This window comes from Eutrigla gurnardus, assembly GCF_963514095.1.
Source record: "Eutrigla gurnardus genome assembly, chromosome: 7".
In the NCBI taxonomy this organism is placed as follows: domain Eukaryota; kingdom Metazoa; phylum Chordata; class Actinopteri; order Perciformes; family Triglidae; genus Eutrigla; species Eutrigla gurnardus.
This window is the reverse complement of record NC_139921.1, coordinates 25,993,544-26,021,527: the sequence shown is the minus strand read 5'-3', so window position 1 is coordinate 26,021,527 and position 27,984 is coordinate 25,993,544. Positions and strand designations below refer to the sequence as shown.

At 46.1% G+C, this 27,984-nt stretch overlaps 4 protein-coding genes across 5 annotated transcripts; 3 read left to right on the top strand and 1 right to left on the bottom strand.

Annotated features, from left to right (window-relative positions):
* Window positions 1–592: 592 nt before the first annotated feature.
* On the top strand, window positions 593–10,812 carry shprh (SNF2 histone linker PHD RING helicase). The gene is made up of 30 exons (XM_084012790.1): window positions 593–739; window positions 1,165–1,737; window positions 1,850–1,979; window positions 2,068–2,286; window positions 2,412–2,490; window positions 2,746–2,896; window positions 3,074–3,176; window positions 3,260–3,519; window positions 3,612–4,262; window positions 4,563–4,814; window positions 4,897–4,975; window positions 5,102–5,265; window positions 5,358–5,614; window positions 5,831–5,952; window positions 6,181–6,269; window positions 6,379–6,471; window positions 6,566–6,673; window positions 6,955–7,097; window positions 7,186–7,359; window positions 7,452–7,514; window positions 7,606–7,831; window positions 8,291–8,428; window positions 8,608–8,709; window positions 8,788–8,859; window positions 8,943–9,131; window positions 9,231–9,323; window positions 9,425–9,511; window positions 9,798–9,976; window positions 10,131–10,211; window positions 10,289–10,812. Exons 2-30 carry the CDS (start codon window positions 1,174–1,176, stop codon window positions 10,377–10,379), a joined length of 4,959 nt encoding a protein of 1,652 aa, XP_083868916.1. The 5' UTR covers window positions 593–739; window positions 1,165–1,173; the 3' UTR covers window positions 10,380–10,812.
* Window positions 10,813–11,217: 405 nt separating this feature from the next.
* On the top strand, window positions 11,218–17,112 carry LOC311015508 (uromodulin). The gene is made up of 9 exons (XM_084012791.1): window positions 11,218–11,828; window positions 12,541–12,629; window positions 12,756–12,860; window positions 14,540–14,700; window positions 14,778–14,913; window positions 15,599–15,693; window positions 16,249–16,417; window positions 16,596–16,716; window positions 16,823–17,112. Exons 1-9 carry the CDS (start codon window positions 11,741–11,743, stop codon window positions 16,996–16,998), a joined length of 1,140 nt encoding a protein of 379 aa, XP_083868917.1. The 5' UTR covers window positions 11,218–11,740; the 3' UTR covers window positions 16,999–17,112.
* A 710-nt stretch (window positions 17,113–17,822) lies between these two features.
* On the top strand, window positions 17,823–23,290 carry fbxo30a (F-box protein 30a). Of its 2 annotated transcripts, XR_014597493.1 has the most exons (4): window positions 17,823–17,997; window positions 18,869–20,949; window positions 21,047–21,619; window positions 21,891–23,290. XR_014597493.1 is itself a non-coding variant. In XM_084014138.1 (3 exons), the coding sequence occupies exons 2-3, from the start codon at window positions 18,937–18,939 to the stop codon at window positions 21,248–21,250; spliced, it is 2,217 nt and encodes a 738-aa protein (XP_083870264.1). In that variant the 5' UTR covers window positions 17,823–17,997; window positions 18,869–18,936; the 3' UTR covers window positions 21,251–23,290. The 2 variants fall into 2 exon arrangements, 1 of the variants encoding a protein (XP_083870264.1); XM_084014138.1 differs by having other exon boundaries at window positions 21,047–23,290.
* Window positions 23,291–25,138: 1,848 nt separating this feature from the next.
* Window positions 25,139–27,804, bottom strand: stx11a (syntaxin 11a). Its single transcript, XM_084014139.1, has 2 exons — window positions 27,667–27,804; window positions 25,139–26,292 (listed from the first exon to the last, which is right to left on the bottom strand). Exon 2 carries the CDS (start codon window positions 26,258–26,260, stop codon window positions 25,391–25,393), a length of 870 nt encoding a protein of 289 aa, XP_083870265.1. The 5' UTR covers window positions 26,261–26,292; window positions 27,667–27,804; the 3' UTR covers window positions 25,139–25,390.
* Window positions 27,805–27,984: the final 180 nt, after the last annotated feature.

Genomic DNA, 27,984 nt, shown 5'->3' with positions numbered 1-27,984 from the left:
ACTGGTCAAACTTGAGTCCTGCTGCGTCGTGCCTGTCAGTAACAGATGTGATGCGTTTGCAGTTCGCCGCTGCAGCCAGAAAAACATCTTACTCTGCTGCCACCGTGTGGCGTATATCGAGTACTGCGCCTGCACCATGCTTTTTTTTTTTAATAAAAACTTGATTCAACAGAAATCAATACCGTTGTTGTTGTACTGTTGTAATTACAATCATGTTCAAGAGATATTTTACATCTTATTAATAATTCACATTAAATGTCAAATTAAAATAAAAAGACAAAACTTACAAAAATATAGTTAGATTAATTAATCTGCATTCGTTTTTTCCCCTATATGCACAATTTAATTATTTTTTTTACAGTTTACTTGAAAAAATAAAATAAAATCAGGGTTTTTTTTATTAACCAAAAGTGCAAAAAAAAAAAATAGATTGAAAGCAAAAAACAAATAAAACACAGGGATTATAAATATGGTAGAGTGAACATTTACCAGTTGTTTTTAGTATTTAATTATTTATATGCAAATAGTATAGAAATAAAAAAATATCCCCATTACGTTTGCTGCGGCAGACTCTGACGTCACTTCCTGTGTTTAAAGATGGCGAACAGCAACATTAGAGTCGGTGAATAAAGTGTGTTGTTTTGGTGTTTTCAGCGTGATTATCCGGATCCGTTGGGACCTGGAACCGGTTCCGATGCCGCGATAGAAACTCGATCCCGTTTCTGGGAGGATTTAAAAAGTAAATGTGCTCGGTTCTTTTTATTTGCTTTGTTTATTGCGATATGAAAAACTGACAAAACGTGTTGTTTTTGTTGTGTGACGCTAACTGTTCATATCCTGAAACGCTGTTTATCTTTGAGCAAAATGGAATTAACCCATGTTGAAACTGTCATTTGTGTTATAACGTGTGAATAAACGGGCACAGCGGTTAGCTAGCTAGCTATGTAGTTTAACGTGAGTGTTATTAGTTAGACGTTGACCTGCTAACTTCACCTCTGCGTGGCTCTGAATGACCGGAAGCTCGTTTGAATGGTGGTTCTGTCTAACTTGGAGGGAAACTAACAGCGTCTGTGCCTCAACACTTATAAATGTGTAACAGAAGGCTGCTGATGTGATGAAATATAACAGCTTGTGTTAATAACGCCTCATTTGCTCTTCATGTAGAGCGTAACCATGAGCAACCGGAGGAAGAGGGCCCCTCCTGTGAGGGTGGACGACGAGGCCAAGAAGAGGTTGGACTGGAACATGCTGGACGACCGCAAGGACGAGGGGACGCAGGACGACGGCCAGACGCCGACCTGCTCCGGTGACCCCCCTCCTGCCAGCGGATCCTGTCTCTCCGAGGACCCCGGGGAGGCCGGCTGTGCCAGCTCCGTCCGGTCCACGGGGGAGCTTCCCAGCACGTCGTCAGACAGCACCTGCGCCACGGCCTCCCTGGCCCTCGCCGTGGGGCCCGCTTCGGAGCTGGGCCACATCTGGAGGGCGCTCATCGGGGAGTTCAGCGTCCGGATCCCGTCCGAATGTGAACCGAGAGCCTTCGTGCTCCACAGGATGGGTGACCAGCTCTGCCTCAGTTACAGCAGCTGTGATGAGAGCTCGGCGCTGCAGTGGAGGCCCGGCGAGGACACCTGCACGGCGGAGTGCAGCCTCCGCGTGATCCCGCTGGAGGACCTCGACTGGCTGCAGAAGAGGAGGGTGGTGCAGCTCTGTCACCAGGCCAACGAGGGGTCGGTCAAGGTGTGGAGGCATCTCAGAGAGGATGGAATTACTTTCCTTCCTCCATCATCAGATGAACGCATGATTCATTGAGTCATTCCTTCTATCAGCTGTTGTTTGTCTGCTTCTGCAGGTGGGGATTTACTTGATAGAAACTGGGCTCGGGAACCCGGAGTTCCTCAGCGAGGGAAACGCTCGGATGAAGAAAGCAAATCAACTAATGCAGAAGTTAATGGAGTACTTCTATGATTTCATTATCCCTGGTAAGGGTCTGGGTTCTCATGTCTTAACGCATCCTGTTATCCACGTTCTCAAGTACAACTTGCTTGATCTGCCGTGTCATCCATGTAGAAGTTGTAGAGAACGAGGGGGAGGAATGTGACACCGACCTGGAGAGGCAAAATGTAGAGGAGCTCTATGATTACGTCAGGCATCTGCACCAGGGAGAGGGCCGGGGGGAGACCTATGACGTCCAGCACAAAGCTCTGATTCCTGTCCTCAGACCGTATCAGAGCCAGGCCGTCAACTGGATGCTGAAGAGAGAGAAATACAGGAACGCTTCACCTAAAGGTACTCGCTTCTTCTCTGGCTCAACTGCTGCCGTCTCATGAGATGCAAAACTTTAGGAAAATTAGGAAGATGCCGCATGTTAGTGGAAAAGGCCGTTATTGACACTATTTCACATTTCATTACAGAGCAAATTCTGCATTTCCTTTGGCGGGAGTTGATCACTTTGTGCGGCAAGAAGTTGTTCTACAACCCTTTTACTGGCTGGTAAGAACTTGAATGGTAACAGGTCAGTTCTCTTAAATAACAAGAACTTATTTTCTTAGTTATTATCTTAGTACTGTCTGTCTAAAAAATCATTTTATGTGCTGAGGATTGAACACCTCTCAAACATACTATAGTTTTTGATTCTTTGAGCAGCACAAATGAACACAAATGAATGAAATTAACCTTGTGTTGGGTCAGAAGCAGAGGTGTCACGAGCTGCTTATCAAACCAAAACGTATCTGTGTTTTTTCCCAGTCTAATCCGAGAGTTTCCCCTGGCGGGTGTGGAGTGGCCCGGCGGGATCTTGGCCGATGAAATGGGTCTGGGAAAGACGGTGGAAGTTCTGGCTCTCATCCTGTTTCACACCCGACAGAACCTGAAGCAGGAAACCCTCACTCTGCCTGTGGTGAGGACCAGGCAGCAGCTACAGTTAAAAATACACCTTTATCGTCACCCTGTTGGTGCCGTAGATGTTTATAATGTTGGATTTGTATCTACTGTGTCCGTTTAGTTCGATATGCTGTGTACAGACACCATCAGCTACATTGTAAACCTTCTCTAATCGTCTCTTTTGGTCTTGCAGGGAAAATCTGTAAATTATTTCGTACCTCCTCCTCCCCTCGAAGGAAAGAAAGTTATCCGCTGCAAGTCTGAAGTTCAGCCTAAAATGAAAATATCCTACCCAAGTATGTCACTCACCCTCCTCTCAGATACCATAGCTTTGATCCGATGCAGATATTTTGACACAAACCTGCTTCTTTTCGTGCAGCTGTGCGCATCATGCTCCTCACTGCCATCAAGGAGATGAGATCCGGCAAAGGAGCCTCCGTCAACGCCATTTTCACCTACATCCGCGCCACTTACGGTTACGACCTCTTGAAAAACCGCAACCACATCAAGAAGACGCTGGCGAAGCTGATAGACGAAGGCCTGGTCCACCGGGTCAAAGGTCGTGGATTGGCAGGGTCATTTAAACTGGGAAAGAACTACAAAGAAACAAAGAAGACGTCGGCAGGAGCATCCAAGCCTGTAAGAATGAAATAACACTTCAAACATAAGTCTTTCATGCTGCAAAAACTCGGTGGTGTCGTTGAACTTTTGTCTGATTTATTTTGCGGTAGAGCTCCAAGAATCCGGAGAGCACGCCCAGGAGAACGTTTCAGAGACGAGCAAAGGAGAAGGCAGAAGCAGCGCTGCAAAACTCTCTGACAGAGGATCAAAGAGATCAGCGCTCCCCTGCATCAGACTGTCTGCTACCAGAGGAGACAGACACAACGCAGGAGTGGGATGAAAGTCTGAACAAGAAGGCGGATCAGTCGGCCCACATGCTGGACGCCTCCACCGCAGCCTTCCAGATGTCTCTGGATAAAAGGAAGTCGGACACGCAGGACGTACCCGGACAGGATGACCTCCCCGAAGAGAGGGGAGGAGCTCCCCGGCTTGATTCCCAGGAGGTAGAGACCCCCACCAGAGTGTCCGTTGTCCCCTTCAACACCCCGGACTACCGCTTTGAATGCATCTGTGGCGAGCTCGGCATTGTTGACTACAAGGCTCGCGTCCAGTGTATGAACTGCCAGCTGTGGCAGCACGCGCACTGTGTGAACTACAAAGAAGAAAGCCTGGAAACCACGCCGTTCTACTGCCCTCACTGCCTGGTCGCCATGAAACCCGTCTCCACCGGCGCCACCCTCATCATCTCCCCGAGCTCCATCTGCCACCAGTGGGTGGAGGAGATCAACCGGCACATCAGGTCCTCGTCACTGCGAGTGCTGGTGAGGAAGGAGATGGATATACGAGACTGTTTTTATTTATTTTTTTAAGTATACAGGGTAAAAATGTTGCATATAAACATCTGAGAAATTCCAAATTAGCAGTAAATGTTGGGATGTTGTCTCTCTCAACACCGTCTTAAACGATCACACATTTCAGTCCCAGACAGTTGCATTTGTGTATTAAATATTAGTTATGAATCACTAAATGTTCCCTACCTTGTCTGGCCTGCTGAGGAAGCCTCCGAGAGCCACTTTACCTTCTGAAGAACTTTGCTGATTTCTGCATCTGCTCCATCTCAGGTTTATCAGGGCGTGAAGAAGCACGGCTTCATCCAGCCACATATGCTCGCCGAGCAGGACGTGGTCATCACGACCTACGACGTGCTGCGTTCAGAGCTCAACTACGTGGACATTCCCCACAGCAACAGCAAGGACGGACGCCGCTTCCGCAACCAGAAGCGCTACATGGCCGTTCCCAGTCCCCTGGTGGCCGTGGAGTGGTGGCGCATCTGTCTGGACGAGGCTCAGATGGTTGAGTGTCCCACTGCGAAGGTGAGTTCAAGGTTTGGTTGGACGTCCTGGGAGATGTTTAAAGTTTGAGTTCAGATGTTAATGTTTATTTTATGTCGGTCAGGCTGCAGAGATGGCTCTACGCCTCGCATCCGTCAACCGCTGGTGTGTCAGCGGCACTCCCGTCCAGAGAGGCTTAGAAGGTAACACCCAAAAAAATCATTACCCACAAAATACCCCAATCATCAAGGCAGACTAGATTCAGTCTTACTGAATAAGAGGATCTGTGATTGATCTCTTATGACTATCAACGTTTGGTTTCTGCACAGATCTGTACGGTCTCGTACTTTTCCTGGGAGTTGACCCATACTGGATAAAACACTGGTGGGTCCAGATGCTTTATCGTCCTTATCGCCTTGGAAACACAGAGCCACTGTACAGCGTAATCGCTCAGTTACTGTGGCGATCTGCTAAAAAAGATGTCATTGATCAGGTAGGACAATAACCAAACATTAAGTATCGTTTTTTACTTATTTTGAAGAATCTGTGAAGTAGTCCATGAGACGGACTGTTCTGTTTTTCTAGATCCAGATCCCGCCTCAGACAGAGGAGGTTCACTGGCTTGACTTCTCCCCCGTCGAGGGTCACTTCTACCACCGTCAGCACGAGGTCTGCTCCCAGGACGCTCTGGTCAAACTCAGGAAGATCTCCGACTGGAGCCTGAAACTGGGCAGCCTCGACCGCCGCACCGTCCACACCATCTTGGGCCCGCTGCTGAGGCTGCGTCAGGCCTGCTGCCATCCTCAGGCGGTGAGGGGGGAGTTCCTGCCTCTGCAGAAAAGGTGGATGACACTTGTGTTTTCAAGGCGCTCATAGGCCAAAGGAGAGGTGTTTATCCGAAGGCAGCTGCAACGGTTAATTACCAATCTAGTTAGGCTAAATAGTAATGTTAATAGCCCGCAGCAACCTTTTTGTCTTTTATGCAATGTGTAGTTGTGTTTATTTACTATGTCATTTGCATTGGAGGGTTTGTTGAGTGGCTTGTCTCCCGTCCGCAGCACCATGACGATGGAGGAGCTCCTGAAGTCCCTGCAGAAGAAATGTCGAGTGGAGTGTGAAGAAGCCCACAGACAATTGGTGTGCGCACTCAATGGCCTGGCTGGAATCCACATCATCAGAAGTATAAAACCCCACTCCTGCACTTGTTCTCCCTCTGCTCCCGTTTTCCCATGGGAAACGGGAGCCATGAGCGCATCTTTGTTTAGCGGGGCGTTTTTGTTGCAGCGGGTCTCTGAGCCGTATAATGCAGCTGGGGTGGTTTTGTGTGGCGCGTCTCATTAACTCCACGTCCAGCAGGACGTATCGAGTGTGTATGGCTAATAACCGCCGTCCCCTTTGCCACCTGCAGATGAGTACGTGGAGGCGACGGAGATGTACAGAGAAGTGCTCCGCTCATCGGAGGAGCACAAAGGCAGACTGAAGACGGATTCACTGCAGGTATACGACCTCATCACATACATGATTTACTTTCGTTTCAGAAATCACACACCATCTGACAAAAAAAATGCCCAATTGTGTCTATTTTTGCTCTTGTGGTTAAAAACAGAGACTTCACGCTACCCACAATTTGATGGAACTGCTGAGTGCAAAGCATCCTGGGATACCTCCCACGCTGAGAGATGACCGGTTGAGTGAGGAGGTGATTCATAAACATAGTTCTCAGGCAGAGCACATTCCAATAATACGTTTTTGTTAATGTGGGGAATAAAGCTGTGATATGCGTGCGTCTGCAGGCGGAGCAGCTGCGGCAGCATTACATGACCAAATACGACTCGGAGGTGGCAGACGCCCATCAGGCTCTGCAGCCGGTGCTACAGAACATCAAGGAGCTGAAACGCAAAGTGAGAACAGACGAAAGAAATGAAAATATCAGCCACAAACCTGCATTTACATCCTGACTTAGTGGGGTTCAGGGACTCTGTTATTGGTAGAAGTCTCCTTGTTCTAATTGTATGAGGTTTTATATCGTTTACTTTTGATTCTCTACCATACATTCAAGCCTTTACATACATTAGCTCTGAGACTATTTAATGGCTGGAATGGCTTTTGTTAATCGTCTGGAGATGGTTTAAGATTTGGGCACACTGAAGTCAGACTGATGTGACCGTGTTACTTTCTCCAGGTCAACCTGAAGACTCCGTGGTGGCTGGACGTCGTCGAGAGGGCGATCCAGTGCTCCAACGACGACGACCTGGTGTCCCGCATCAAGAACGAGCTGACGTCCAGCTACAAGCAACAAGCCAACAAGCTCACCATGGCAGACAAGTAAACGCTTCACTTAAGTAAGAAAAGGACGATGGTTAACAGTTCTCCCGACACAAATGTACTAAAAACAAAAATGGGGGTCCTGCAGGTTCCGTGATGCTTGTGGTCTGCAGTTCCTACTCACCACGCAAATGGAAGATCTGATGAAATCCCAGAAGACGGTGCAAGACGCGGTGAAGAGTCTGGAAGGCCCGGCTTCAAGGAAAGTGATCGACGAGGTCACCATCTGTCACCTCAGGCCCATGAGACTGCCACTCAATAAGTAAGACATCGGCAGTTTTAGCTTCAGGAACACTTATTCGCTGCTTTCTAATGTTTATTAAGCTGCAGCAACATGCCTGTTTTGTTTTTTAGTTGCGTCTTTTGCAAAGCGGACGTACTTTTCATCGATTACGAATCCAAGCTGTTTTCTCACACGTAAGTAGAGCCACTATTTTAGATATTTTTATCCGTTAAATTGCATGGAAAGAAATGCAATTCTTGATTAATGAGGGGAATTTACCGACAGGGTGAAGGGTCAGACGGCCATCTTCGAAGAAATGATTGAAGACGAAGAGGGTCTGATGGACGACCGCCTCCCCACCACCAGCCGAGGCCTGTGGGCCGCCAGCGAGACGGAGCGCTCTCTGAAAGCCGTGTTGTCCTTCGCCAAAGTCAAACGCATGGACGCGGAGCTGGTGGAGGAGGGCAACACTTTCATGGAGCTGTTTGAGAACTGGAAGAAAGAGTACAAGGTTTGCACACTCACTCGTTCATTTGCAAGCACAAAAAGCCATTGATCGCATTACTGATGAGGACAATAACGTCTCTGTGTTTGAGAGAGTCTAGAGAGGCGTACGAACACGACAGCTGTCTAATTTAATCATGCATTTCATGTTTGTAATCTGTGTTAAATTGCAAATAAGGATCATGAGGCGGTTTGTTAATATGGAAGCTAATGTTTAAAAATGTGAGCATCATTTTACTAAAATTAAGTGATTTATCAAAATATGTGACACATTGCTTAAATTAACGAGCTAGAAAGTGAGTTTAGAAGCCAGGAATCTTGTTGGAAGGTTTGTATGCATCAACAAATCGCTCTCCTGCACGGCCTCACTGTCGTATCGTTGGCTGTAACAAATAGACCCCTTTTAAGTGCCGGTATTAATAAAGAGAATTGAACTGGCTTGAGAGGTACCCGTTTGCCTTCTCAGGTGCTGCACGAGTACTGGATGGTGCTGAGGAACCACGTGTCGGCCATCGACGAGCTGGGCATGGCCACGGAGAGACTGCGTGTCCGTCTGCCTGATGAACCGAAGCCCAAACTGCTGCACATCATCGAGCCACACGAGGCGAGTTAACGACGGTGAAACGTCTTACTATCCAACATCCTGACGACGTGGCTGGTTTGGTCCTAAATTTAAAGAAATGTTCACGGAGGGATTAATAGATCAGGTCTAGCCCCTGACCCAGTATCGGGCACCATTGTTCTACGTTTCCTGACCTCTGCCCTCGGTCACGTCGCTTCCAGGTGGAGCAGAACCGAGTCAAGCTGTTGAACGACCAGGCGGTGGCGAAGTCTCAGCTCCAAAAGAAGCTCGGCCAGTATCTGTACCTCACAAACCTGGAGAAGGTAGTTCACATTTCATAGGAAGAGTACAGAAACGCATTCACCAGCTCAATCCAAATAACACATAATCCTGTGTTGCAGTCCCAGGACAAGTCCACCGTAGGGCTGAACCCAGAGCCGTGTCCCATCTGCGCCCGGGCCCTGGGACAGGAAGTGAGCACCGTCGTTATTTGACATTTCATCTCGCCTATCTGGTTCCACTTTTCCCATTTTTTAATTTGCTCTCCGTTTTCCAGTGGGCAGTGCTGACCTGCGGCCACTGCTTCTGCAACGAGTGCATCGCCATCATCGTGGAGCAGTACAGCGTCGGCTCGAGGCGGCGCGCCATCAGGTGCGCCATCTGTAGGCAGACGACGTCCCACGCAGAGATCTCGTACGTGTTCACCACCCAGTCGTCCAGTCAGGACCAGGACATACCGGTCAAGGTCAGTCAGCAACACAATCATACATTCAGGCCTCGACGTTCATGGAATTGTAATTTAACACAGCGTTGGCCTCCTCCTCCTCCCCCCTGTGTTTGTCAGGGAAGCCACTCCACCAAAGTGGAGGCAGTAGTGAGAACGCTGAAGAAGATTCAGCTGACCGACCCCGGGGCCAAATGTCTCGTCTTCTCCACGGTAACTGTGAACTATCCCCCGCTCTGCAAGGTGCTGATTTATTTTGCTGATATCCAGTTTGGCACTGATCCAGTTTGGTTCTTTGTGTGTCTGCTGTGCAGTGGCTGAGTGTGCTGGACATCATTGCTAAGGCCTTGTTTGACAACAACATGGAGTTCTCTCAAATCAACGGGATTCACAAATTCCAGGTTTGAATGTTCATTGGAAACCTCTTCTATCCATCTATTCTGGACATTTCATGGAAAGCCATTCCAAAGTGATATCCTGCTGAGAGACGGATGGACAAATATATAAATAAAAATCATCACAACCTCAGCTTATAATGATGGAGGTCAATGATATATTAAGTCTCATAAATTAACTAAAAAAACCTCCAATCGTATTATTATATCTTTCAGATATTTCAGATTTTGACAAATGCAAACGATATTGAGTACCGTAACCAAAGCTAAATTAAAAGCGTTCATTTCCCAGGAGAATCTGTGCTCCTTCAAATACGAGGAGAAGATCAACATCCTCCTGCTCCCTCTGCACACCGGCTCCAATGGTCTGAACATCATCGAAGCCACTCACGTGTTGCTGGTGGAGCCGATCCTGAACCCGGCTCACGAGCTGCAGGCCATCGGCAGGGTGCACCGGATCGGCCAAACCAAGTAAGAAGCAGGGAGTCGCCAGGAGCTTTCCCAGCAGTTTGGACCTGCAAAAAAAAATGTTTTATGGCTTCAATCATGGCGGTTATCTGTACAGGATCTACTCTAATATTACACTCTATTCTGTGTAATTCCTGGTGTTTTTTCTGTCCGCCAGGCCAACATTTGTTCACAGATTCCTCATCAAATCCACGATTGAGGAGAGAATGCAGGCAATGCTGAAGACGGCAGACAAAAGGTAAGTGTGGTAACAGGATACAGCAAATTCATTATGCCTTTGATGAAAACGCTGATAAAAGCTTCTTTAAAATCTAGTCACACCAGCACGACCATGAAGCACTCGGAGGCTGCCGTGCTGACGGTCGCCGACCTGGCCGACCTGTTTACTGAAGAACATCTGGAGTGAATCCGAACACCTGGCTGCAGGAGGATCGCCTGCTGGAGATGCACAGGCAGAGAGAGAGCTCACTCTTTACACAGTAGTGATACAAAGTACTCGGATTGATTTTGCACATTCAACTTTTTTTATGGAAACATCCTGATGTTATCAAATACATTCCCGAGAAGACATTTTATCAGACCGCTGACAGAAGACCGACACGTCTCTGAATTGTATCGTCTTTTCAATCTCTTTGGAGTATTTGTGTATTTGGTGTCACATTTGTTACTCAACGCTGTCGCTTGTGTTTATCTAGTAATAAGTATTATGCTTTTATATACAACTTCACTGTTAGTTACGTGGAAAATGGAGGAATTCAAATACAGTGCTTTGAGATATTCTCACAACTATCAGGAAATAAACGTCCGTCACGACCAGCTCTTTTTCTGCCCGGTGCTTTTATTTTGGTATATTTCTGTCGTAAACTCGCTTTTACTTTTACAATTGAAGTAGAAGCCAGAGATTATAGCTGGATTTTATTCTGCCAAGACAATCCTCTAAAAGCTATTTGTCTGTTAAAACAATGCCAGACAATTCCAACACTTATTTGCAAGACAAAAAAAAAAAAAGAAAAAGCTTAGTGTCTTGGAAACTAATCCTGTAAATTATACTCATAAAAGTCAGAACGTGTGAGAAGTTCTCTGCCTCATTATCTGCCACATTATCTAATCTGTTCCTTGTTGCCACTTACAAATCGGCTGGACGGATGTGTGGCCGTTTTATTGCGTCTCTTTCTGTTCAGAAAATAATGTTTCCTTTCTTGTGTTTGCTCGCTCGAGTACTTTATGGTCTCTGCCACCGCACACGTACACTCCCTGGTCTTTTCGGCACGGTGGCTGAATTGCCCTTGACTTTGTAATGACTTTCTTTTCGGGCCTGACTGACTGGGATTCCCGCACCAGTAAAGATTTTAAAATGTCCAGAACAAAAGACGTGGACAACAAAGAGTGCCGTCCCGCCGCTGTTGTTCCTCTTCACATGGTTACCAGACGTCTCGTTGCTCCTGTAGTAGGAAAGCAGTCGTAAGATGTTTACTGAGAGGACATCGACGCAGTAGGCGGTGACATACGTGTTACCTTGGACTCCCCTCAGTTCCCCCTATTCATGTGTGGAATCTCATTGTTGGCGGGGGGACATCATTCAGGCTGGTGGTTTAAGGCCGGAGGGAGGCTCCCAGTTCATTAGAGCCGTGTTTCGAGGGTCGGCACTACGTCTTGTGGTTGACAGTGAGCTGTGGTGAAGATTCACAGAGTTTTTCTCCCCCGAGGAGAGGGGCCAAAAAGGTAGCGGAGTGGCCGAGCTAACCCCGGAGGCAGAGTCCTTGGAAGATGGCACCTGCCAGTCTGGTTTGGGTCTGGTTGCTGTTCACCGTGAGGACGGTCACCTCGGCGGTGTATCTGGAGCCCCAGGAGGAGGGTGAGCTCACACCTCACATCTAATGTCAAGGGTCAAACAAATAGCTTTTCCTTTTTTTCTTAGAAATAACTTAGAGAAGTATTTAAAGAGCAATTTATCATATTGATGATTATTGGTTTGACATGGGCTTGCCTGGCTTTCTTTAAAAAAAAAAAAAAAAACACTTCTTTCACAACATTAGGAGTTAATACAGATCATTTACTGGAGTAAAAGTAGCAAAATATAATACAATCATACGTAAAAGTCCTTCATTTAAAAGTACAAGTACAGCAGTATCGGGATTAAAAGTACTCATTATGCAGTAGAAGGATCCCTGCCTGACTTATATTAATATACATGATGTTATTGGATCATTATTATTGATGCATTGACATGTTTTAATATAACTGGTGAAACTCATTCTAACTACGGTGTATTTTATTTTGAAACGTAACTAACTAGTGTATATAAACTAGTGTACAGTGGAGTAAATGTTATATACTCGACTACATTTCGGAGGGAACTATTCCAGGTATAAAGTAGAAATACTACAGTATTTGAGTAAATACACTTTCCACCACTGACCTTTAGATATCGCTGGCTGGTCTTTGTGTGCAGATCGTGTATCATCACATGTTAAGTATCATAGACAAAGTGAATCTATACTCCCAATGTTTGAAGTAAATTTGGTTTTGTGAGGGATGTAAGCTGTTTTTTATCTTCTTTCTATTAGAACTGAATGAAACTGTCATTTGTACCAACGACCACATGGAGGTTGTTATTCCTGCTGCTTTTTTCCTCAACAAAGTGCCTCCGGTTAATGTAAGTGAGCACCAACAAAACTCAAAAAACATATTTTTACTCCAGAATAGGCATTCCCTACTGCTGATGTCCTCGATGATTTTGTTCCTTGGTCATTTATTTGTGTACTATGTGTGTTTTGTTCAGGTTTGGGATTTGCATTTAAATGATCCGGAGTGCCGCGGCATTGAGGTCGGGGACGACTATGTTTTCAGCATAAAGACAAATCTCTCCGACTGTGGAACGATAATGGTATTCACCTTCAACGTCTGCTCCGCATTTGCATGAAAGTCTGTGACACCCCGTTGTTCTCGGCCGAGTCTGCAGAGTCAAAGGGTCTCATCAACACCGACACTCAGACATTTAAAACAGCTTCACACAAAAAGGATGAAGACAAACTACACTTTGGTCCATTATTGACAACATAAGATCCCCATCAGAATAAATTACCTATTTTACGACGTCTACGGTTGTTGTGGGAACGAGGCCACCAATCAGGATCTTTTCAAAATAAGAGCTTTAGTCAATGTGTTGATTTGATTGGACCAGACCCTTTTTTTTCCTCCTGCTGTGACGTAAATGTGGACTATGAGGCTCTGTGTTCAGATATACTATGGAATTAGCTCAGAGGAAGTATAAGAAGATGGACAGAGAAAGGCACATACTGAGTCCAGACAGAAAGGCGTGAAGAGAAAAGAAGGGGGAGTGTCGAGAAAGAAGGGTGGCGTTGTTCCTCGTCCCTATAAAGCTACAAGACCTTATGCAAAGTGGCAAGGGGGACCCTGAATGGCCTTGTAGCTCTAAATCATCAGGATTTACATGGATATGATGACTATTTGTTGGTGTTGACTGAAAAGAAGGCCATGCATCATTGGCCAACTAGCCTTTTCATTATTTTAATCCAGCCACTCTGGTGGATTCTGGCAAAGGGTAAATCCCTACTTCAGCTCACGAGTGTCCTTGAGTTGCTTGCTTGGAATGTGTGGAGGTTTTTTCTTGTAAAGCAAAGCAAAAGGTTAACACAGCGTTGACCCGGGAGGAACTCTCCCAGTGCCCCACCTCGGCAGTTTAACAAGGGTTGTTCTCCGCATAGCGGCCGAGGAGAGTGAGCCTGTTCTGGATTAGATCGGCTGTTGCTAAAGGAGAAGAATGCCAGAGCTGTCGATCCGAGTTTCACCTTGAACTTCGAACTTTTGTAAACCCGCGCTGTCAGACGAGAAATTGTTGGGTTTAAAGGTCAGCCTGTCTGAGAGTCCGTAGAGCAGGTACCAGTGGAGCTCTGTCGTGGGTCATGATGACCTGCTGCTTGTTGTCAGAGGTGCTCAGGGTGGGGGGTTGTGTGTTTACCAAGAGGTAGTAAAAGAGCTCAGTGACCGCAGAAGCCTCCCTCCATCGGCTCTCAGCAGGATCCCAGACAAACTGTGGACACGACCTTTTCACCCGACCGCATTTAACGGTTTCGCCTGCGTCAACTGCCGACGGTTGGATGCTGCACGGCGTCGCTCACATTTACAGTTTGATGATGACTGTAGACGTTAAAGTGACGGGATGGAACCTCAACCACTCCCTTTAAGTTTTAATGTCATTTTCCCTCTAAACCCATTCACACCCACAACTATACCAACTTACAGTTAAGACAGAATTACAATTAATCAGAAACTATTGAATTATTTTCAAGCAAAAATGAGTTGAATTAGTTAAAACCATAAAAAAAACTAAGATGTGAGAATTTGCCAACTAATCAGCTGAATATTTTGGAGGTTTTAGACCAACTTGGAAATTATATTGTGTTTTATAACACTTTATATAAATAAATAAATAAATAAACCTACTTAATTTATCATTTAGCACAAAACATAGAAAATAAAACAGTTAAATAAAATGTCTGGATTATTCCAAATGTGGCTTTATATTGATGTTTCCCTCCTCAGGCCTCGGATGATACCCACATCATGTTCATAAACACGATACACAACAACGACTCAGACGTTATAACCAGGAACTACATCAACATCACCTTTGTGTGCCGCTACCCCATCAACTACCTGGTCCAGCAGCCCAACGGCGAGAACATGATCAGAGTCGACGTCAGGTACGCCTTTATTCACCCGTTTACGTATTAATCTACTCCTGAACTGAATGTCAAATGTGTTGGTCTTCTCTCCACAGAACCATAACTCTGAACACGGAGGACGGGAACTTCTCGGTGTCCATGTTGCTGTACAAAGACGACGCCTTTGAGGACAGATGGACGACCGTGCCGTCGCTGACGCTGGATGACGACATCTTCGTCAAAGTTTTCATGGTATTTTTTGTTATTAAACTCCTATTAATGACTTACAGCTCACATTGACCTGATGATTGTGTATAATTCAGTCATGTAGTCGAAGGTCTTCAACGTTTCCAGGCCACGTACTTTGTAATGATGCATGTATACAATGCCATTAAAATAATTGTTGACAGATTCATATTTTAATTTCATTTCTACATCACAAATTCACAACATAATATGAAACAAACAGGAAGATGTATATTTGCTTATTATAGGTAGTATTCATCTTAAGGTGTATTTTTTTGACATATTTACATTTTTGGAAGAAAAAAATTCAAAATAATTTTGGGGACCCCTGCAGTAACTCTGCGGACCCTCTAGGGGTCCCGGACCCCATGTTGAAGATCTCTGATGTAAGGCATTATTTTGGGTTTTGGATGATAAAGTTGGTATTAAAATCTGATAATAGGAGTTCAGTGATTGTTTATGCTGACCTTTGAAAACAAACATATTTGGGAGTTGGTTAAACGCGATGTTGATGAAATCTAACACTCGACCTCGTGAGCAGATAGTAATCTGAGCACGGCTCCTCTTCTCCGTCGTGTTGTTATAACCTCGGTACAGACGGACAGCTGCTGTTTACTTCCGTAGAATCACCAGTGTGTGTGTGTGCCCGGTGTGGAAAGTTAAAATGACTCGCCCCCCCCCTGTCTCACAGATCCCGGCTCACCTGATGCTGCGTATGGAGAGATGCTGGGCCACGCCAACCAGCGACCCGTACAGCAACATCCAGTACACCTTCATCCGAGACAGGTGAACATTAAACACAGAGGAGAGGGATTATTTAATATGATGGGGAAAAGAGGAACATCTTGGAAAAGTCTGTTATTTTCCTTTTTTTGCTGTCTTGCAGCTGAAAAAGTACGAAATAAATAAAAATACTTAATAGATGTGATGAAACCTGCTTGTGCTGCTTCCACACACAAACAGTGTTGCCGTGTGTGCGCTGTTGAAATCTGAAATAAGAGAATGGTGTTGGCTCAGACAGCTGCCCAGACGCTCGCGCTGCCCGGTCATGTGACTCCTGTCTGAGAGGCCACGTGCGTCTCAGTTCAACAGCTGTGCATGTCCTTGACGACCAGGCAGTATTTGCTCCCGTTAGCAACAGCGTGGGGCAATGAAATGCACAGTGATTTCAAAATGCCAGAGAGGAAATACATCCCGCCGTGTTCAACCACACAGGCAGTATTTGCCTCATTTCATCACGAGTTGAAATCCGTTTTCCTGTCTTTTTAAAGCACAGTATTTCATGCTCACTCTCTGCTGACCTCTCTGACCTCTCTGACCTCTCTGCCTCCCTTCACGTAGCTGCCCGGTGCTGTCAAACGAGCAGACTCTGAGCGTGCTGAGGAACGGCCAGGGCCCCGAGGCCACGTTCAGGATCCAAATGTTCAAGTTCGTGGGCAGCTCTTACACCAACGTCTTCCTCCACTGCAACGTCCAGATCTGCCACGACACCCAGGGGCAGTGCCAGCCCGTGAGTGAGCCACCCATTCCTCAATCTGGTAGTCAGAGGCCCGTTCAGACAAGCTGCCTGCTGCTTCAGCCCTTAATATAGAGCCGGTGGCCTATAACCGTTTCTCGGGGCGCATGAGCTCGAAGTCCTGGTGTTAAAAACGTGGCATCCTGTGTGTCTTCTCTTGTTTTACAAACAGAACTGTTCCGGTGAAGGTGAAGAGGAATTAATCAGGATACGGAGAGACATCCCGCTGTCCCACACGGTGTCATATGGACCAATCAGACGGCTGCTAAATGAGAGCGAAAAGCCTGATCCGAGTATGTTTATTTCAGCTCTCTAACTCACATAAATCTGACATACATGTACATAAATCACCAGTCAAGAGCGTAGTCCCACCTGTGGTCCTTATTCTCCCCTACGTAGATGCCGGTGGATTCCCTCACGTGGAGACGTTTGTCCTCGGGGGGCTGCTGGCCGTCTTGCTGCTGATCACAGGGGTGTTTGGGAGGCTGTGGCTTCGCTCCAGACATTTCTACCCGGCTCAGGAGGCGCAGCTCACCCTGTCCAACATCCACCACATCTCAGAGGTGGCGTCGTGAACCAGGGGAGCGCGTACCTCTTTGAGAGGGGAAGAGCGTTCACATGAGCATGAAAAAACACAAACACATGTACAGGAGTGATTTATGATAAAAAATAAACAAATAATGCCTATGTTTCTCTTTATAGAATTCATTTCTTGCATTGTAAGAAGTCAGTTTAATAAAAGATCTTCCTCATGTTGTCTCTGATTATTTTTGTTTTTTTTTCTCCCGGGGTTGAAAAGGTTTAGATTTCAGGATAATTATTTATTTTATCCCGCAACAATTATCAGACAGGTGTAGCTATCTGAATCTGTAGAACATATAATTGTTTTGTAAAACACGGTGCATTCTTACCTGACAGAAATTGTTTAAATTAGCTTCACCTCGACCAGCTGCAGCATTAAAAGTATAGTAATAAGCCAATACTACATAACTTTTACAGGGTAAAACGTGAGTGTTTTCTGATATTTACTGGAGGCAGGAGTATAATAATAATAATAATAATAATAATAATAAGACTTTATTAAGGACACAATCAGAGGTCCATAGGGACTAGAAATACATAATAGACAGACAATAAAAACATGGCAACAGTTAATGTAAAACAATATAGTTAGTATTTTAATAGCTTTTCATTCCAAGTAAGATCACAAATAGTTTTATTAAAGGCTAAATAATTCCCTAAAGAATTCAGACTGATGGAAATGTAAAACTGCCCCCCGGGTATTTCCCCTCTCCGTCTATTTCAGTGCCCTCACACACTAGAAACCCGTATGACACGTTGACGTGATGACGTAGCGCGGCGGCGTCCCACTCCAGCAGCCGGATCAACACAGTGAATACGCCGCCTGACACGCAGAGTCACAGCCGAGGAGCCAGCTCACATCACAGGACGACTAGGAGACATTTAAAAACGGTGAAATGTGTCTGTAGCTTTTAGTTTCTCCTCAAGTGACGACGGCTGAAAAAAAAGTCAACAAGTATCCGCGCAGAATTCACCGGAGAACCCGCAACTCGGTAAGCAGTGTCACGGAGACATCGGCTAACTAGCTAACTGGAGTAGGCTAGCGAAGTTTAGCTTGCTAATGCTAACTGGCTGGCCATGTTGTTGATGTTCTTTTGTTGATTTCAACTTTTAGTTGGAAAAAAAAAAAAAAGTGTTGAAGCTTCGTCGTCTGACGTAATTCGCCGCGCAGTTCATCGAGGAAAAACAACTTGTTGCAGTTAAATAAGTCGAACTGTGGCTAAAATGATTGTCGGTAAAGTTATAAACTGTTAAAAGAGAGAGCCGGTGTTTTTAGCTCCGTGGCTAACTTGCTAGCTATGCGTGTGCGTATTATAACTAGCTGCTGCTCACCATGGCTGCAAAGACCTCCAGCAATACTGTGTGTGTGTGTGTGTGTGTGTGTGTGTGTGTGTGTGTGTGTGTGTGTGTGTGGTGGGGGGGCATTGTTGTGGTCGTTTATAAATACTGGTTGGTGTCCCTCAGGGCAGCATTCATCATCGTCACAAGTAACAGTTCATGCCCGAGGCTAATGATTCGGGGGGGTATTTACCGTTGCAACTGGCGGGGCAACGGTTTGCATAAGGTGTTGAAATCAAACAAACTCCTGAAGAAGCTCTCGGACCCTGAAGGTGAGGGGGGTCAAGTCTCCCTGTGAAACCCAAGAGGGGCGTTGTGAAAGGTCCCGAACAGCCTAAACATGAGTCAACATGCAGAGAGGGAGCAGTGTGAGTTACAGACTAGTTTGTGGGAGAGTTACAGCGATGTTTATGGGGAAATGTCACCCCAGAAGTCTGGCTGCTTCTCTGCTTGCATAAAAACATTGTTGTTATAACTGTATTGAGTTTAAGGGTTGTGAAATAAGTGTATATTTTTTTGTTTCAGGGGTGAACGCTTCTTTTCCCCACCAGAACCACTTGGGCATCGAGCAATAGAGTAAAGATAAGAATAAAATGGAGAGCCTGCACTCCCACTGCCTTCAATGCATCAACAGACGATGCATGGTGAGACCGGAGACGGGCGTTTGCTGCAACCTCATCTGCTGCCCTCTCGTCTGCGGGGCAGTTTTCCACTCGTGCAAACTAGACGAGCACCGTCTGCTGTGTCCGTACGAGCGGCTGCCGTGCCTCAACAGCGGGTTCGGCTGCCCGTTCACTATTGCGAGGATCAGGATGGCGCAACACCTCGAGACGTGCCCGGCGAGTATAGTGTGTTGCACTATGGAGTGGAACCGCTGGCCCGTGAGCTACGCTGACCGCAAGTCCTATGAAAACCTGAGCAAAGACTTTGATGACGTGGAGCAGCTAGACATGGCCTTGGCTCTGCAGGATCAGAGGATGTTGTTGGAGTCCCTGAAGGTCACAACCACCGTGTCAAAGAACGGAGATAAGGAAGCAGACGAAAGTGACAAAATGGCCACGGCGTCGAGTCTACCGGAGACGGTGTTGGGTAATGTCACGGTGGAAATGGAAGAGGAGCCCTACAGCGGGTTGTATAGAGCCTCAGTGGAGACGAGCAGAAGTTTAGCAGCGGCCTTGGACATCCTCACCAATTCTAAGGATATTGATGTCATTGTTGGAAATTTAAACGGGGAACAGACTGATAAGAATGGAGCACTCCACAATGGAGAAAATGGTGATTGTCATAATGTTTATGTCGCAGAGGGTGTGAAGAACGTAGATATGCAGGAGAGCGACTCGGATTCAGAGTGCGAGCTCGGAGCAGTGGGTGGAGTGGATTGTGCCATCGGGACGGACGGAGACGAAGACGCCATTAGCTGGGCAGAAGAGAATGATTTCGTAGAGTTGTTTTCTGAAGAGAAGGAAGAGGTCGTGAAGGAGCCGATAAATGATTCCAACCTCGTCTGGCCAGAGATGCCTCAGAATTACGTGCCCGTTGTGGCACTGGAACCTCCGGCGCCTCAACAAGCGCCGGCTCCACATCCAGCGCCGTTCCTGCTGTCTGATCACGTGAGAAATAACTTATTACAACAGTTACCTACTGAACTCAGGTATAGGTGTTTAGAGCGCAAACTACAGAATGTAGAAGTGCTGAGAGGAATAAGCATGTTTACATTAAATGGACGTCGGGCTCTGCTGTCTGACCCTTACTTGTTTCGAGCAAAGATGGAGGACAAGTCAGTGGACACGTCTGACCTGGAAGTAGCAGATGACCCCATGGGGCTCCACGGCATTGATCTCATAACTGCTGCCTTGCTCTTTTGCCTCGGCGACTCTCCGGGCGGCAGAGGAATCTCAGACAGCAGGTTTGTGGACGGCTACCACATAGACTTTGGTACTCAGACATTCTCCTTCCCGTCAGCCATTCTTGCAACCAACACCATGGTGGGAGATATTGGCTCGGCCTCGGCCTGCGATCACGCCAGCCCACAGCTCTCCAATCCGAGCCCCTTCCACACGCTCAGGCTGGACCTGGTGCTCGAATGTGTGGCTCGATACCAAACTAAGCAGCGCTCCATGTTCACGTTTGTGTGCGGCCAGCTGTTCCGGCGGGATGAGTTCTCGTCTCATTTCAAAAATGTTCACGGGGATATTCACGCCGGGCTCAACGGCTGGATGGAGCAGCGCTGCCCCTTGGCCTACTACGGCTGCACCTACTCCCAAAGACGATTCTGCCCGTCCGTACAGGGCTTCAGAATCATCCACGACAGGCACCTCGGCTCCTTCGGGGTCCAGCCTGGTTTTCCCTTAAGAACTGGGGAGAACCTCCCAAGAAAAAGCTGCCGCTTTGGATCTCGGTGCGATCAGGTCAGCAATCTTCCACTTGAAGTGTTGCAACATGTAGCGAGCTTCCTGGACAGCTTCAGCTTGTGCCAACTGTCTCGAGTGTCCCGCACCATGAGGGACGTCTGTGCCAGCCTGCTCCAGATGCGTGGCATGGTGGTCCTGCTGTGGGAGAAGAAGAGGCGTGCTGACGGCTCTCCCTCATGGCAGATCACAGACAAGGTGAGTCCTATTTTTGAAAATGAGATGGTTGGTTTAAACTGCACACCATCACAAGCATGAGAAGTAATGGGTTGATTCTCTGTTGTTTTCCGTGCAGGTGTGGAGATTTAGCACAGCCTTCGGTACCGTGAACGAGTGGAAGTTTGCCAACATCGCCAGCATGGCCGACCACCTCAAGAAGTGCAAGTTCAACACGATTTCTCGTCGGGACGAGGCCATCCCGCTGCCATGCATGTGTTTCACACGAGAGCTCACGAAAGAGGGAAGGTGTTTACGCTCAGTTCTCAAACCAGTAGCATAAGTGACTGAACGGCAAACGATGTCTCTCGGACTTCTGAGACCTTTTGAGACCGTAAGAGCTCAAATACACATGTATCTTCCTCCAGTGTTTACAGACGTGAGTCTCTTCCAGCCTCAAACACGTAGCTCCCGGTTGAACGTTGCGGTCGCTCGCCCTTTGCCTCACAGTGGAAATTATCTTTTCTCTCCCTAAATACACGTCGTGGGTGGATTTATACTTTTAACAGAAGCCGACGCGCTGCAATCAGATCAGAACTGTAAACAAATTAAATTGCTCGCCTTGCCTCTTCCACTCTGATGGATTTATTACTACTAGTGTACATCTACATCTTATCCACTCTGACATTGTGAAATAACCAGATGTTTTGATGTAGAATTTTCTATACGTGAAAAAGTACTGTGCTACAATGAGGGTGAGAGTACAGCCTTAAACTTATGATACACTTGATTTTTCAAGTCCTGAGGTTGTTTGGAACATCTCAGTGAGATTTCTCTGCTGCTTCCAGCGGGAAAAGTTTCCTGGTATCACACAGTTGGACATCTTATCCTGATACATAGACCGTGTACTTTCATGGCTTTAACAGACTGACCAAACATCTGCGTTAGCACAATGTAAAGCACGTCACCATCATTAAAGGCAGTGCCGTTTGGTTATAGCAGTAACCAAGGCGCTCCATCTTTCTTTTCTCACCTCTGATTAATTGGCTGGCACGTTAATCACGTGAGAGACACTATTCACCAGCGTTTTCTACTTTAACCAGCAGCTGTTACTAGGGTGTTTTATACAGAGAATCCATCAGTGTGGTCAGCTTGGTTTGCCTCCCCGAGTGTCAGACCTCTTCTTTTTAAGAAAAAAACCTGCAGGCCAGGTGTTAGAAAACACATGCTTCCCTCCAGTAATGAGCATCACTAATTATGTTCATAGTCATTATTTATCACGGTTGTATGCTTTTTGTACGGTATGCTGTTGGCGTCTCAGGGTTGTAGCTTTGGTCTCGCAGCAGTGCGCCATCAACGGCTGTAAACGACGCGACGACTTGTCAGCTACTTTATTATTAGAAGGCCCGTCTGGTGTACCACTCAGTATTATCAGACGTGTGTGTGTGTGTGTGTGTGTGTGTGTGTGTGTGTGTGTGTGTGTGTGTGTGTGTGTGTGTGTGTGTGTGTGTGTGTGTGTGTGTGTGTGTGTGTGTGTGTGTGTGTGTGTGTGTGTGTGATGTTTGGGGGGGGAGGAGATAAAAAAAACACAGTTTAACGGCACATGAACGTAACACATTTTTGCTCAATTATGTGAGAAAATTAAATGTTTTGCATCGTGCGTTGGGAGTTGGTCATGGAAGTAACGGATTACTGCCAAGAAGAAAAAAAGAGATTCCTTTGAGGAATGTGTGATTTTGTTGTTTTGATATTTCTGAAGTTTGATGTAAACCCAACGATTACAGAACTAACCTGTTTGTTTGGTTCATTTATTTTCTTTTGTACTGGTACTTTTATCTCGAGAGAAAAAAAAGGATTTGCCTCAGTCATGATTTGTATTATTGATTTGCACATGAAGGCATGTACTGTAAAACATTTTCTTATAATGATGCCGTGTTATCTTTTTACTGAAGTAGCGGGACTTTTACTCCCTCATGTTTTTGCATGTGAGTTTGATTTCTTCTGGAAAATGTGTCACTCAGTTCAACTGCAAACTCATTTACAGATTATTTCTCAGGCACTGTGCACCAGTTTAGCATATTTTCATGTTAATCCTTACGTGTTTTTTTGTTTTTTTTAAACTTGTGGCGTAATGAACTTCAGCCAAATCTGATCACATGCCCTCATTCTTCAGGTTTAGTGGGTGGAGTTACATGGATGACCTGAGCAATAAATCAGTCATTTATTCTATTTAGGTTCATACAACGGTAATATGAAATGTATTTAATCGTTTGGTTGTTTTTTTTTAGTAATGTAGTCTTTGCAGGCACTCTGTTTTCACTCCTGCTGAAGTGTTTTTCACTACAATACGTCAGGTAAATTTGACTTTGAGATTTTGTTAATAAAGAGGTCTCCGTTTTTAAATGTTTGATTCTTTTCACCTTTTTATTGCAGCGGTTTTAAACTGGCTTCAAGGCCCACTTTTGACAACGTTCCTGAATAAAGCTTAGTTTCAACATAACTCGACAATGGGCTTTACAAGCTGAGGAGCAGATTAACGTTTGTAGAAGGTAGTTCTAAGCTCAAGCAAGTCTATTTAGGTCAGGTACAGGAAACTAAATTAACAGAGATTCAATCCTATGGTCTTTACAGGGAAAAATGGTCAATATGACAATGTGAGGTATCCAGGCAACAACACTGATTTAATTCTGCTAATGGAAAATATTCAACACTTAGTCATTCACTTTAGATGAATAAAAATAAAACATTTAGAGACTTCAATTCATTGTGCATGTGTTCTACCCGTTTGCCGCTAGATGGCGCCAGATCTACACAAACACGACAATGGATTAAGCGTGTCACTTAGTTTTGATCTAAATACACAGTAAATATAATAAATAAGCAAAACCTACAGATGTATTTACGTTTAATTAAGTGACGGGAGAGGGACAAAATCCCATTTTAATGGTTTCAAATTTTCCTGCGTCAGAAAATCCATTTCCGCATTTTGCTCGGTCCCGTTTTTTTCCTACCGTTGGGTGGCGTTTGATACACACCTGGACCAAACTCTGCATTTACGCGTTGCTTTAACGTCGTTTTCCCCACAAATTCCGCAATGCAAATAAAGGAAACACGTCGCAGTCCTACCTGCGTGCAGGTAAGCCTGGCAGCGTCACAGCCATGTGTCGCGTGCTCCTGAACCTCAGTGGCTGCTGATTGTCTGCAGGTGCGCGTGACGTCAATAATTAGCAGACACGTCGCAACTCCCCCAGCTGTCCGTTACGAGGCAGCCATATGCAAATTAAGCACTGAACAGGACGTGCATTGAACAGGAAGTGTTATGACACATGAGGAAGTTACTTTACTCATTATTTCGTCATTAATATATTACATATTAACAGGTTAAAACTTCCGCTCTCTACCAGGAGTGGGGTTCGAACCCACGAGGACTACGTCCATTGGATCTTAAGTCCAACGCCTTAACCACTCGGCCATCCTGGTACACATCTGGCCTGCATCACGCACAGAAATACCAAATACGATGACGTCATGTCAGAGACGCGCTTAGGGTCCAGCTGAGTCAACGTGTGTGACGTCACGCTCTCTCGGTAAAAAACGCCCAACATCAAACCCACACAGGGTGGAGAGGAAGTGCACACAGACCAGTTATACTGATTGTGCTATACTAGCACAAGGAGCTCCTCCCAGTTTCAGGCCAACTGGTGAGAACTGGGAATCCCCCAGTGGGCGGTGGGCCGCCACAGAGGATTGTTTTATTATCATCACACACGACGAGACCAGCCCCGCTGTGCAAACAGAGCTCCGATTTTCTCTACCTTCCTTTTTACCTGAGAAAACCTGCTTCATGATGGAAATCTGATCGACCTCTGAAACGTGGAGGCAAGGGTGCAAAAAAAAAATGGCGGTTTCTTTCATGTGAAGCAACAAACCTGTAGAAATAACGACGTCCTGGCCTGTAAGGGGTGATAAGTGTGTGTGGCCGGTTGCACCATCTACACAAATCTATCTTCCTCCCCGGCTAACCACAATCACAGGCTTGTGTTGTGTTGTGTTGTGTTGTGTTGTGTTGTGTTGTGTTGTGTTGTGTTGTGTTGCAGTGGGTTTCTTCACACTTTGAGCAACGGCTGCAACAAGAACAGTTCCAGAGAACAGTTCCAGTTTTACAGAGAAGCCCCATTCAGACTGTGGGAACTAGTCTATATACATGTATTTATTAACATTACTTAAATAGCTAACGTAACATGAGCGACTTTACACTGAGATGGAAGAAGGATTCATGCGTTGAGTTACAGCTGCTGCAAACACCGTTCTCAGTAACAATCAGGAAATGTGACACATCTCGCCGCGCATTTGCATTCGGGGCGTGCGGTTAGAAATGTTTCTCGGACCAGCTCAGACTTTACTCGGGTGAGAAACTTGGACACGGTAAAAAGTCAGTGAGTCATTTCAGTGAAATAAATATACTGAAGCGTAAGCGTTCATCTCAGCAGCAAGGGAAGCAGCAACAAAAGAGTTTCTTGCACGGGTTGTTTTTCTTGTACTTCACAGCCTTCTTGATGTGGACGGTTGCCTTGGTAACGTAGTCTTGGGTGGCGCCCACGTTTGCCTCTATGTTGTCCAGCATGACGCCCTGCTCCTCCACCAGCTGGGCCATCTGGGAGAAGAGCTCGTGGATGTCGCGGATGCGGCCCTCCAGCTCCAGCAGCTCCTTGTGCCGGTTCTCCATCTCGTTGAGGGCCGACCGGGCGGTCCGGCCCTCCAGGAGGAGGTTGTCCGAGAACACGTTCCACTTGCCCGTCTCGATCATCTCGTCGATCTGCTCCCTGCTCACCTCCTTGCCCATGATCTCCGCCTGCCTCTGGATGCGGGTCTTGCAGTTCTCCCTCTGCAGCATCTCGGCCTCGTTGTAGTCCGATATGGCGTCGTGGAAGGCGCTGGTCAGGGAGACGCACTGGGAGCGCGCCATGCGAGCCGTGGCCGACGTCGGCCCCTGCTCCTCCTCCAGCTCTTTGCTCAGCGTCCTCAGCTTCTCCAGCCGGGCGTAGATGGCGTCCCCTCTGGCCTTGATGTCCCGCCCGAGAGCGTTGGAGTCCCGCTTGATGCTGCTGATCCTCCGGACGGACGTGAGGAACCTGGTGTTCTGCTTCCCGAGGCGCTTCACGTCCAGCTTCAGCAGCATCATCTCCTTCCTCATGGCCTGGGCCTCTTTGTAGACGCTGTCCATCACGTCCTCGCCCTCAAACACGACGGCGTGCTGCACCAGATCCTCCACCTCGGTGACGGGGTCGACCTCGGGCGTCTCCTCTGCATGCTTGGAGACGACCGTCTGCAGGTCAAACAGTCGGTCCTTCATCTCACCTGCAACAGGAGTCTGACCTCTGACCTCTAGATCGTTTTGAGAGAAGAAAATAGACATTTTGGGGAAATCTGTTCATTCACCAGCCAGTATTTATCACAGAGATGGAAACGGCGAGCCTGGCTGCGTCCAAAGCTGATTCATTAACACATTACATCTTATTTGTTTCATCTGGACAATAAAAACAAAACAAGTGTAACGTTTCAGGTAAGTTTTCACTTGCAAGGAATTTGTCTTGGTTGTGTTTACAGTGGCGGCGGCAGGGAGGAGCTAGGTGGTGCTGTAGCGCCCCCTATAATAGCCATAGCACCCGCCCAGCACCCCCAAGAAATGTCTGTCATTTTTTTATATTTATATTTTAATGTCATGTTTGAATAGTCTTTTTCATTTACATATATGCTTATAGTCGTGGAACGAGTTAATGCGGGCGTGTACGTGTGTGTAGCTATATATACCATAGCGGTGCTCCGATGCAACCGCCATAATAAAAATACCCCGAAAGTCAAAGCACCTTCTCTTAAGTGTTCCACCTGCAACAGAAAATCTCTGGAGCCGCCACTGCGTGTATGGTGCATACAATAAACATGTAATAAAAAAGAGAAAAAGTACTAAAAAATATATAAGAGACACTATAACATATAACATAAACAAGTATGTACAATATAACTGTTTTGAGGCAAAAAATAACAAAACTTCATGTCATGTCATCCAAGACGTTACTGTTACTAAAGTCCAGCACATACAAAACAGCAAACTATCAGAATGTCCAAGAATAATTCATATCTCATCCCACGACCCCTCAGATTTCAACTTGTGGCCTGTTGGAGGAGCCGACCCCCCAGGTTGGGAACCAACCATCTCCTCATGCTGGACGGATGATGTCATGTTACTTTAAAGACAAATCTTATCATTTTAGACACACTTATATCATATTTATAAGCAATTTATTTATTTATATGTTGTTATTACTATGTGCTTTACATTTGACATCTAGTGTACACATCTTGGATACACCCTGAAATAATTGCATTCTTTATATATTGACTTCTTTCTTTCTTTACTTCTTTTTAAAGCATAATTCTGTTCTTTCTCTCACAGTCAGCATCAGTTGAACTCCTCTAGAGGAAGCTGATGGCTACTTCCTCAGCTGTGACGCTCTCATAGCACTTCTTTCCAGACCGTCCACTCAACACTCCACTTATTTCCCACCGAGACACGTTTTTAAAAAGCGAAATAAATCACATTAACACACTTTAAAGCATTTGACCAGAATAAGTGACGAGAAACTCGACACCAATGTCTCGCTGTTACAGATCCTCAGGTCTGTAGTCAGTTATGACTCCATGAATAGATGATTTTAGTGCCTTTTAATAAAACCACACAATACAACAAAGCGCTCGTACCTCGTTGCGTTTTCCTCCGGAGCTCCTTCACTGATTAACGCGCTAAAGCAGAAGAAGCGATTTCCTCTTTTTGTGTCTCGGTTCTATGATTAAATGTCAGCATGTAGGAGTGAACCAACGCTCCGTATGTGATCGCAGAGGCGGCAGGTACTAACGCGGAAGGTCACGCCTTCCTCCGCCTCTCATCGAACACACACGAGGAAGGACTTCCATCGTCCATCGCTCCGGTTTTCAATAAGGACGTTCAACCGACTTTTGTTGTTGCTGTCAGGACGGAAAACGACATAAACCTATAATAACGATAACATTTATTATCCT

Coding starts and splice junctions, on each gene's coding strand:
- stx11a (XM_084014139.1), bottom strand. CDS start 26,260: ATGAAGGACCGACTGTTTGACCTGCAGACGGTCGTCTCCAAGCATGCA.
- LOC311015508 (XM_084012791.1), top strand. CDS start 11,741: ATGGCACCTGCCAGTCTGGTTTGGGTCTGGTTGCTGTTCACCGTGAGG. Junction 15,694..16,248: donor TACACCTTCATCCGAGACAG/GTGAACATTAAA, acceptor CCCTTCACGTAG/CTGCCCGGTGCTGTCAAACG. Junction 16,418..16,595: donor CCCAGGGGCAGTGCCAGCCC/GTGAGTGAGCCA, acceptor TTTTACAAACAG/AACTGTTCCGGTGAAGGTGA.
- shprh (XM_084012790.1), top strand. CDS start 1,174: ATGAGCAACCGGAGGAAGAGGGCCCCTCCTGTGAGGGTGGACGACGAG. Junction 3,520..3,611: donor CGGCAGGAGCATCCAAGCCT/GTAAGAATGAAA, acceptor ATTTTGCGGTAG/AGCTCCAAGAATCCGGAGAG. Junction 9,512..9,797: donor ACGGGATTCACAAATTCCAG/GTTTGAATGTTC, acceptor TTCATTTCCCAG/GAGAATCTGTGCTCCTTCAA.
- fbxo30a (XM_084014138.1), top strand. CDS start 18,937: ATGGAGAGCCTGCACTCCCACTGCCTTCAATGCATCAACAGACGATGC. Junction 20,950..21,046: donor CATGGCAGATCACAGACAAG/GTGAGTCCTATT, acceptor TTTTCCGTGCAG/GTGTGGAGATTTAGCACAGC.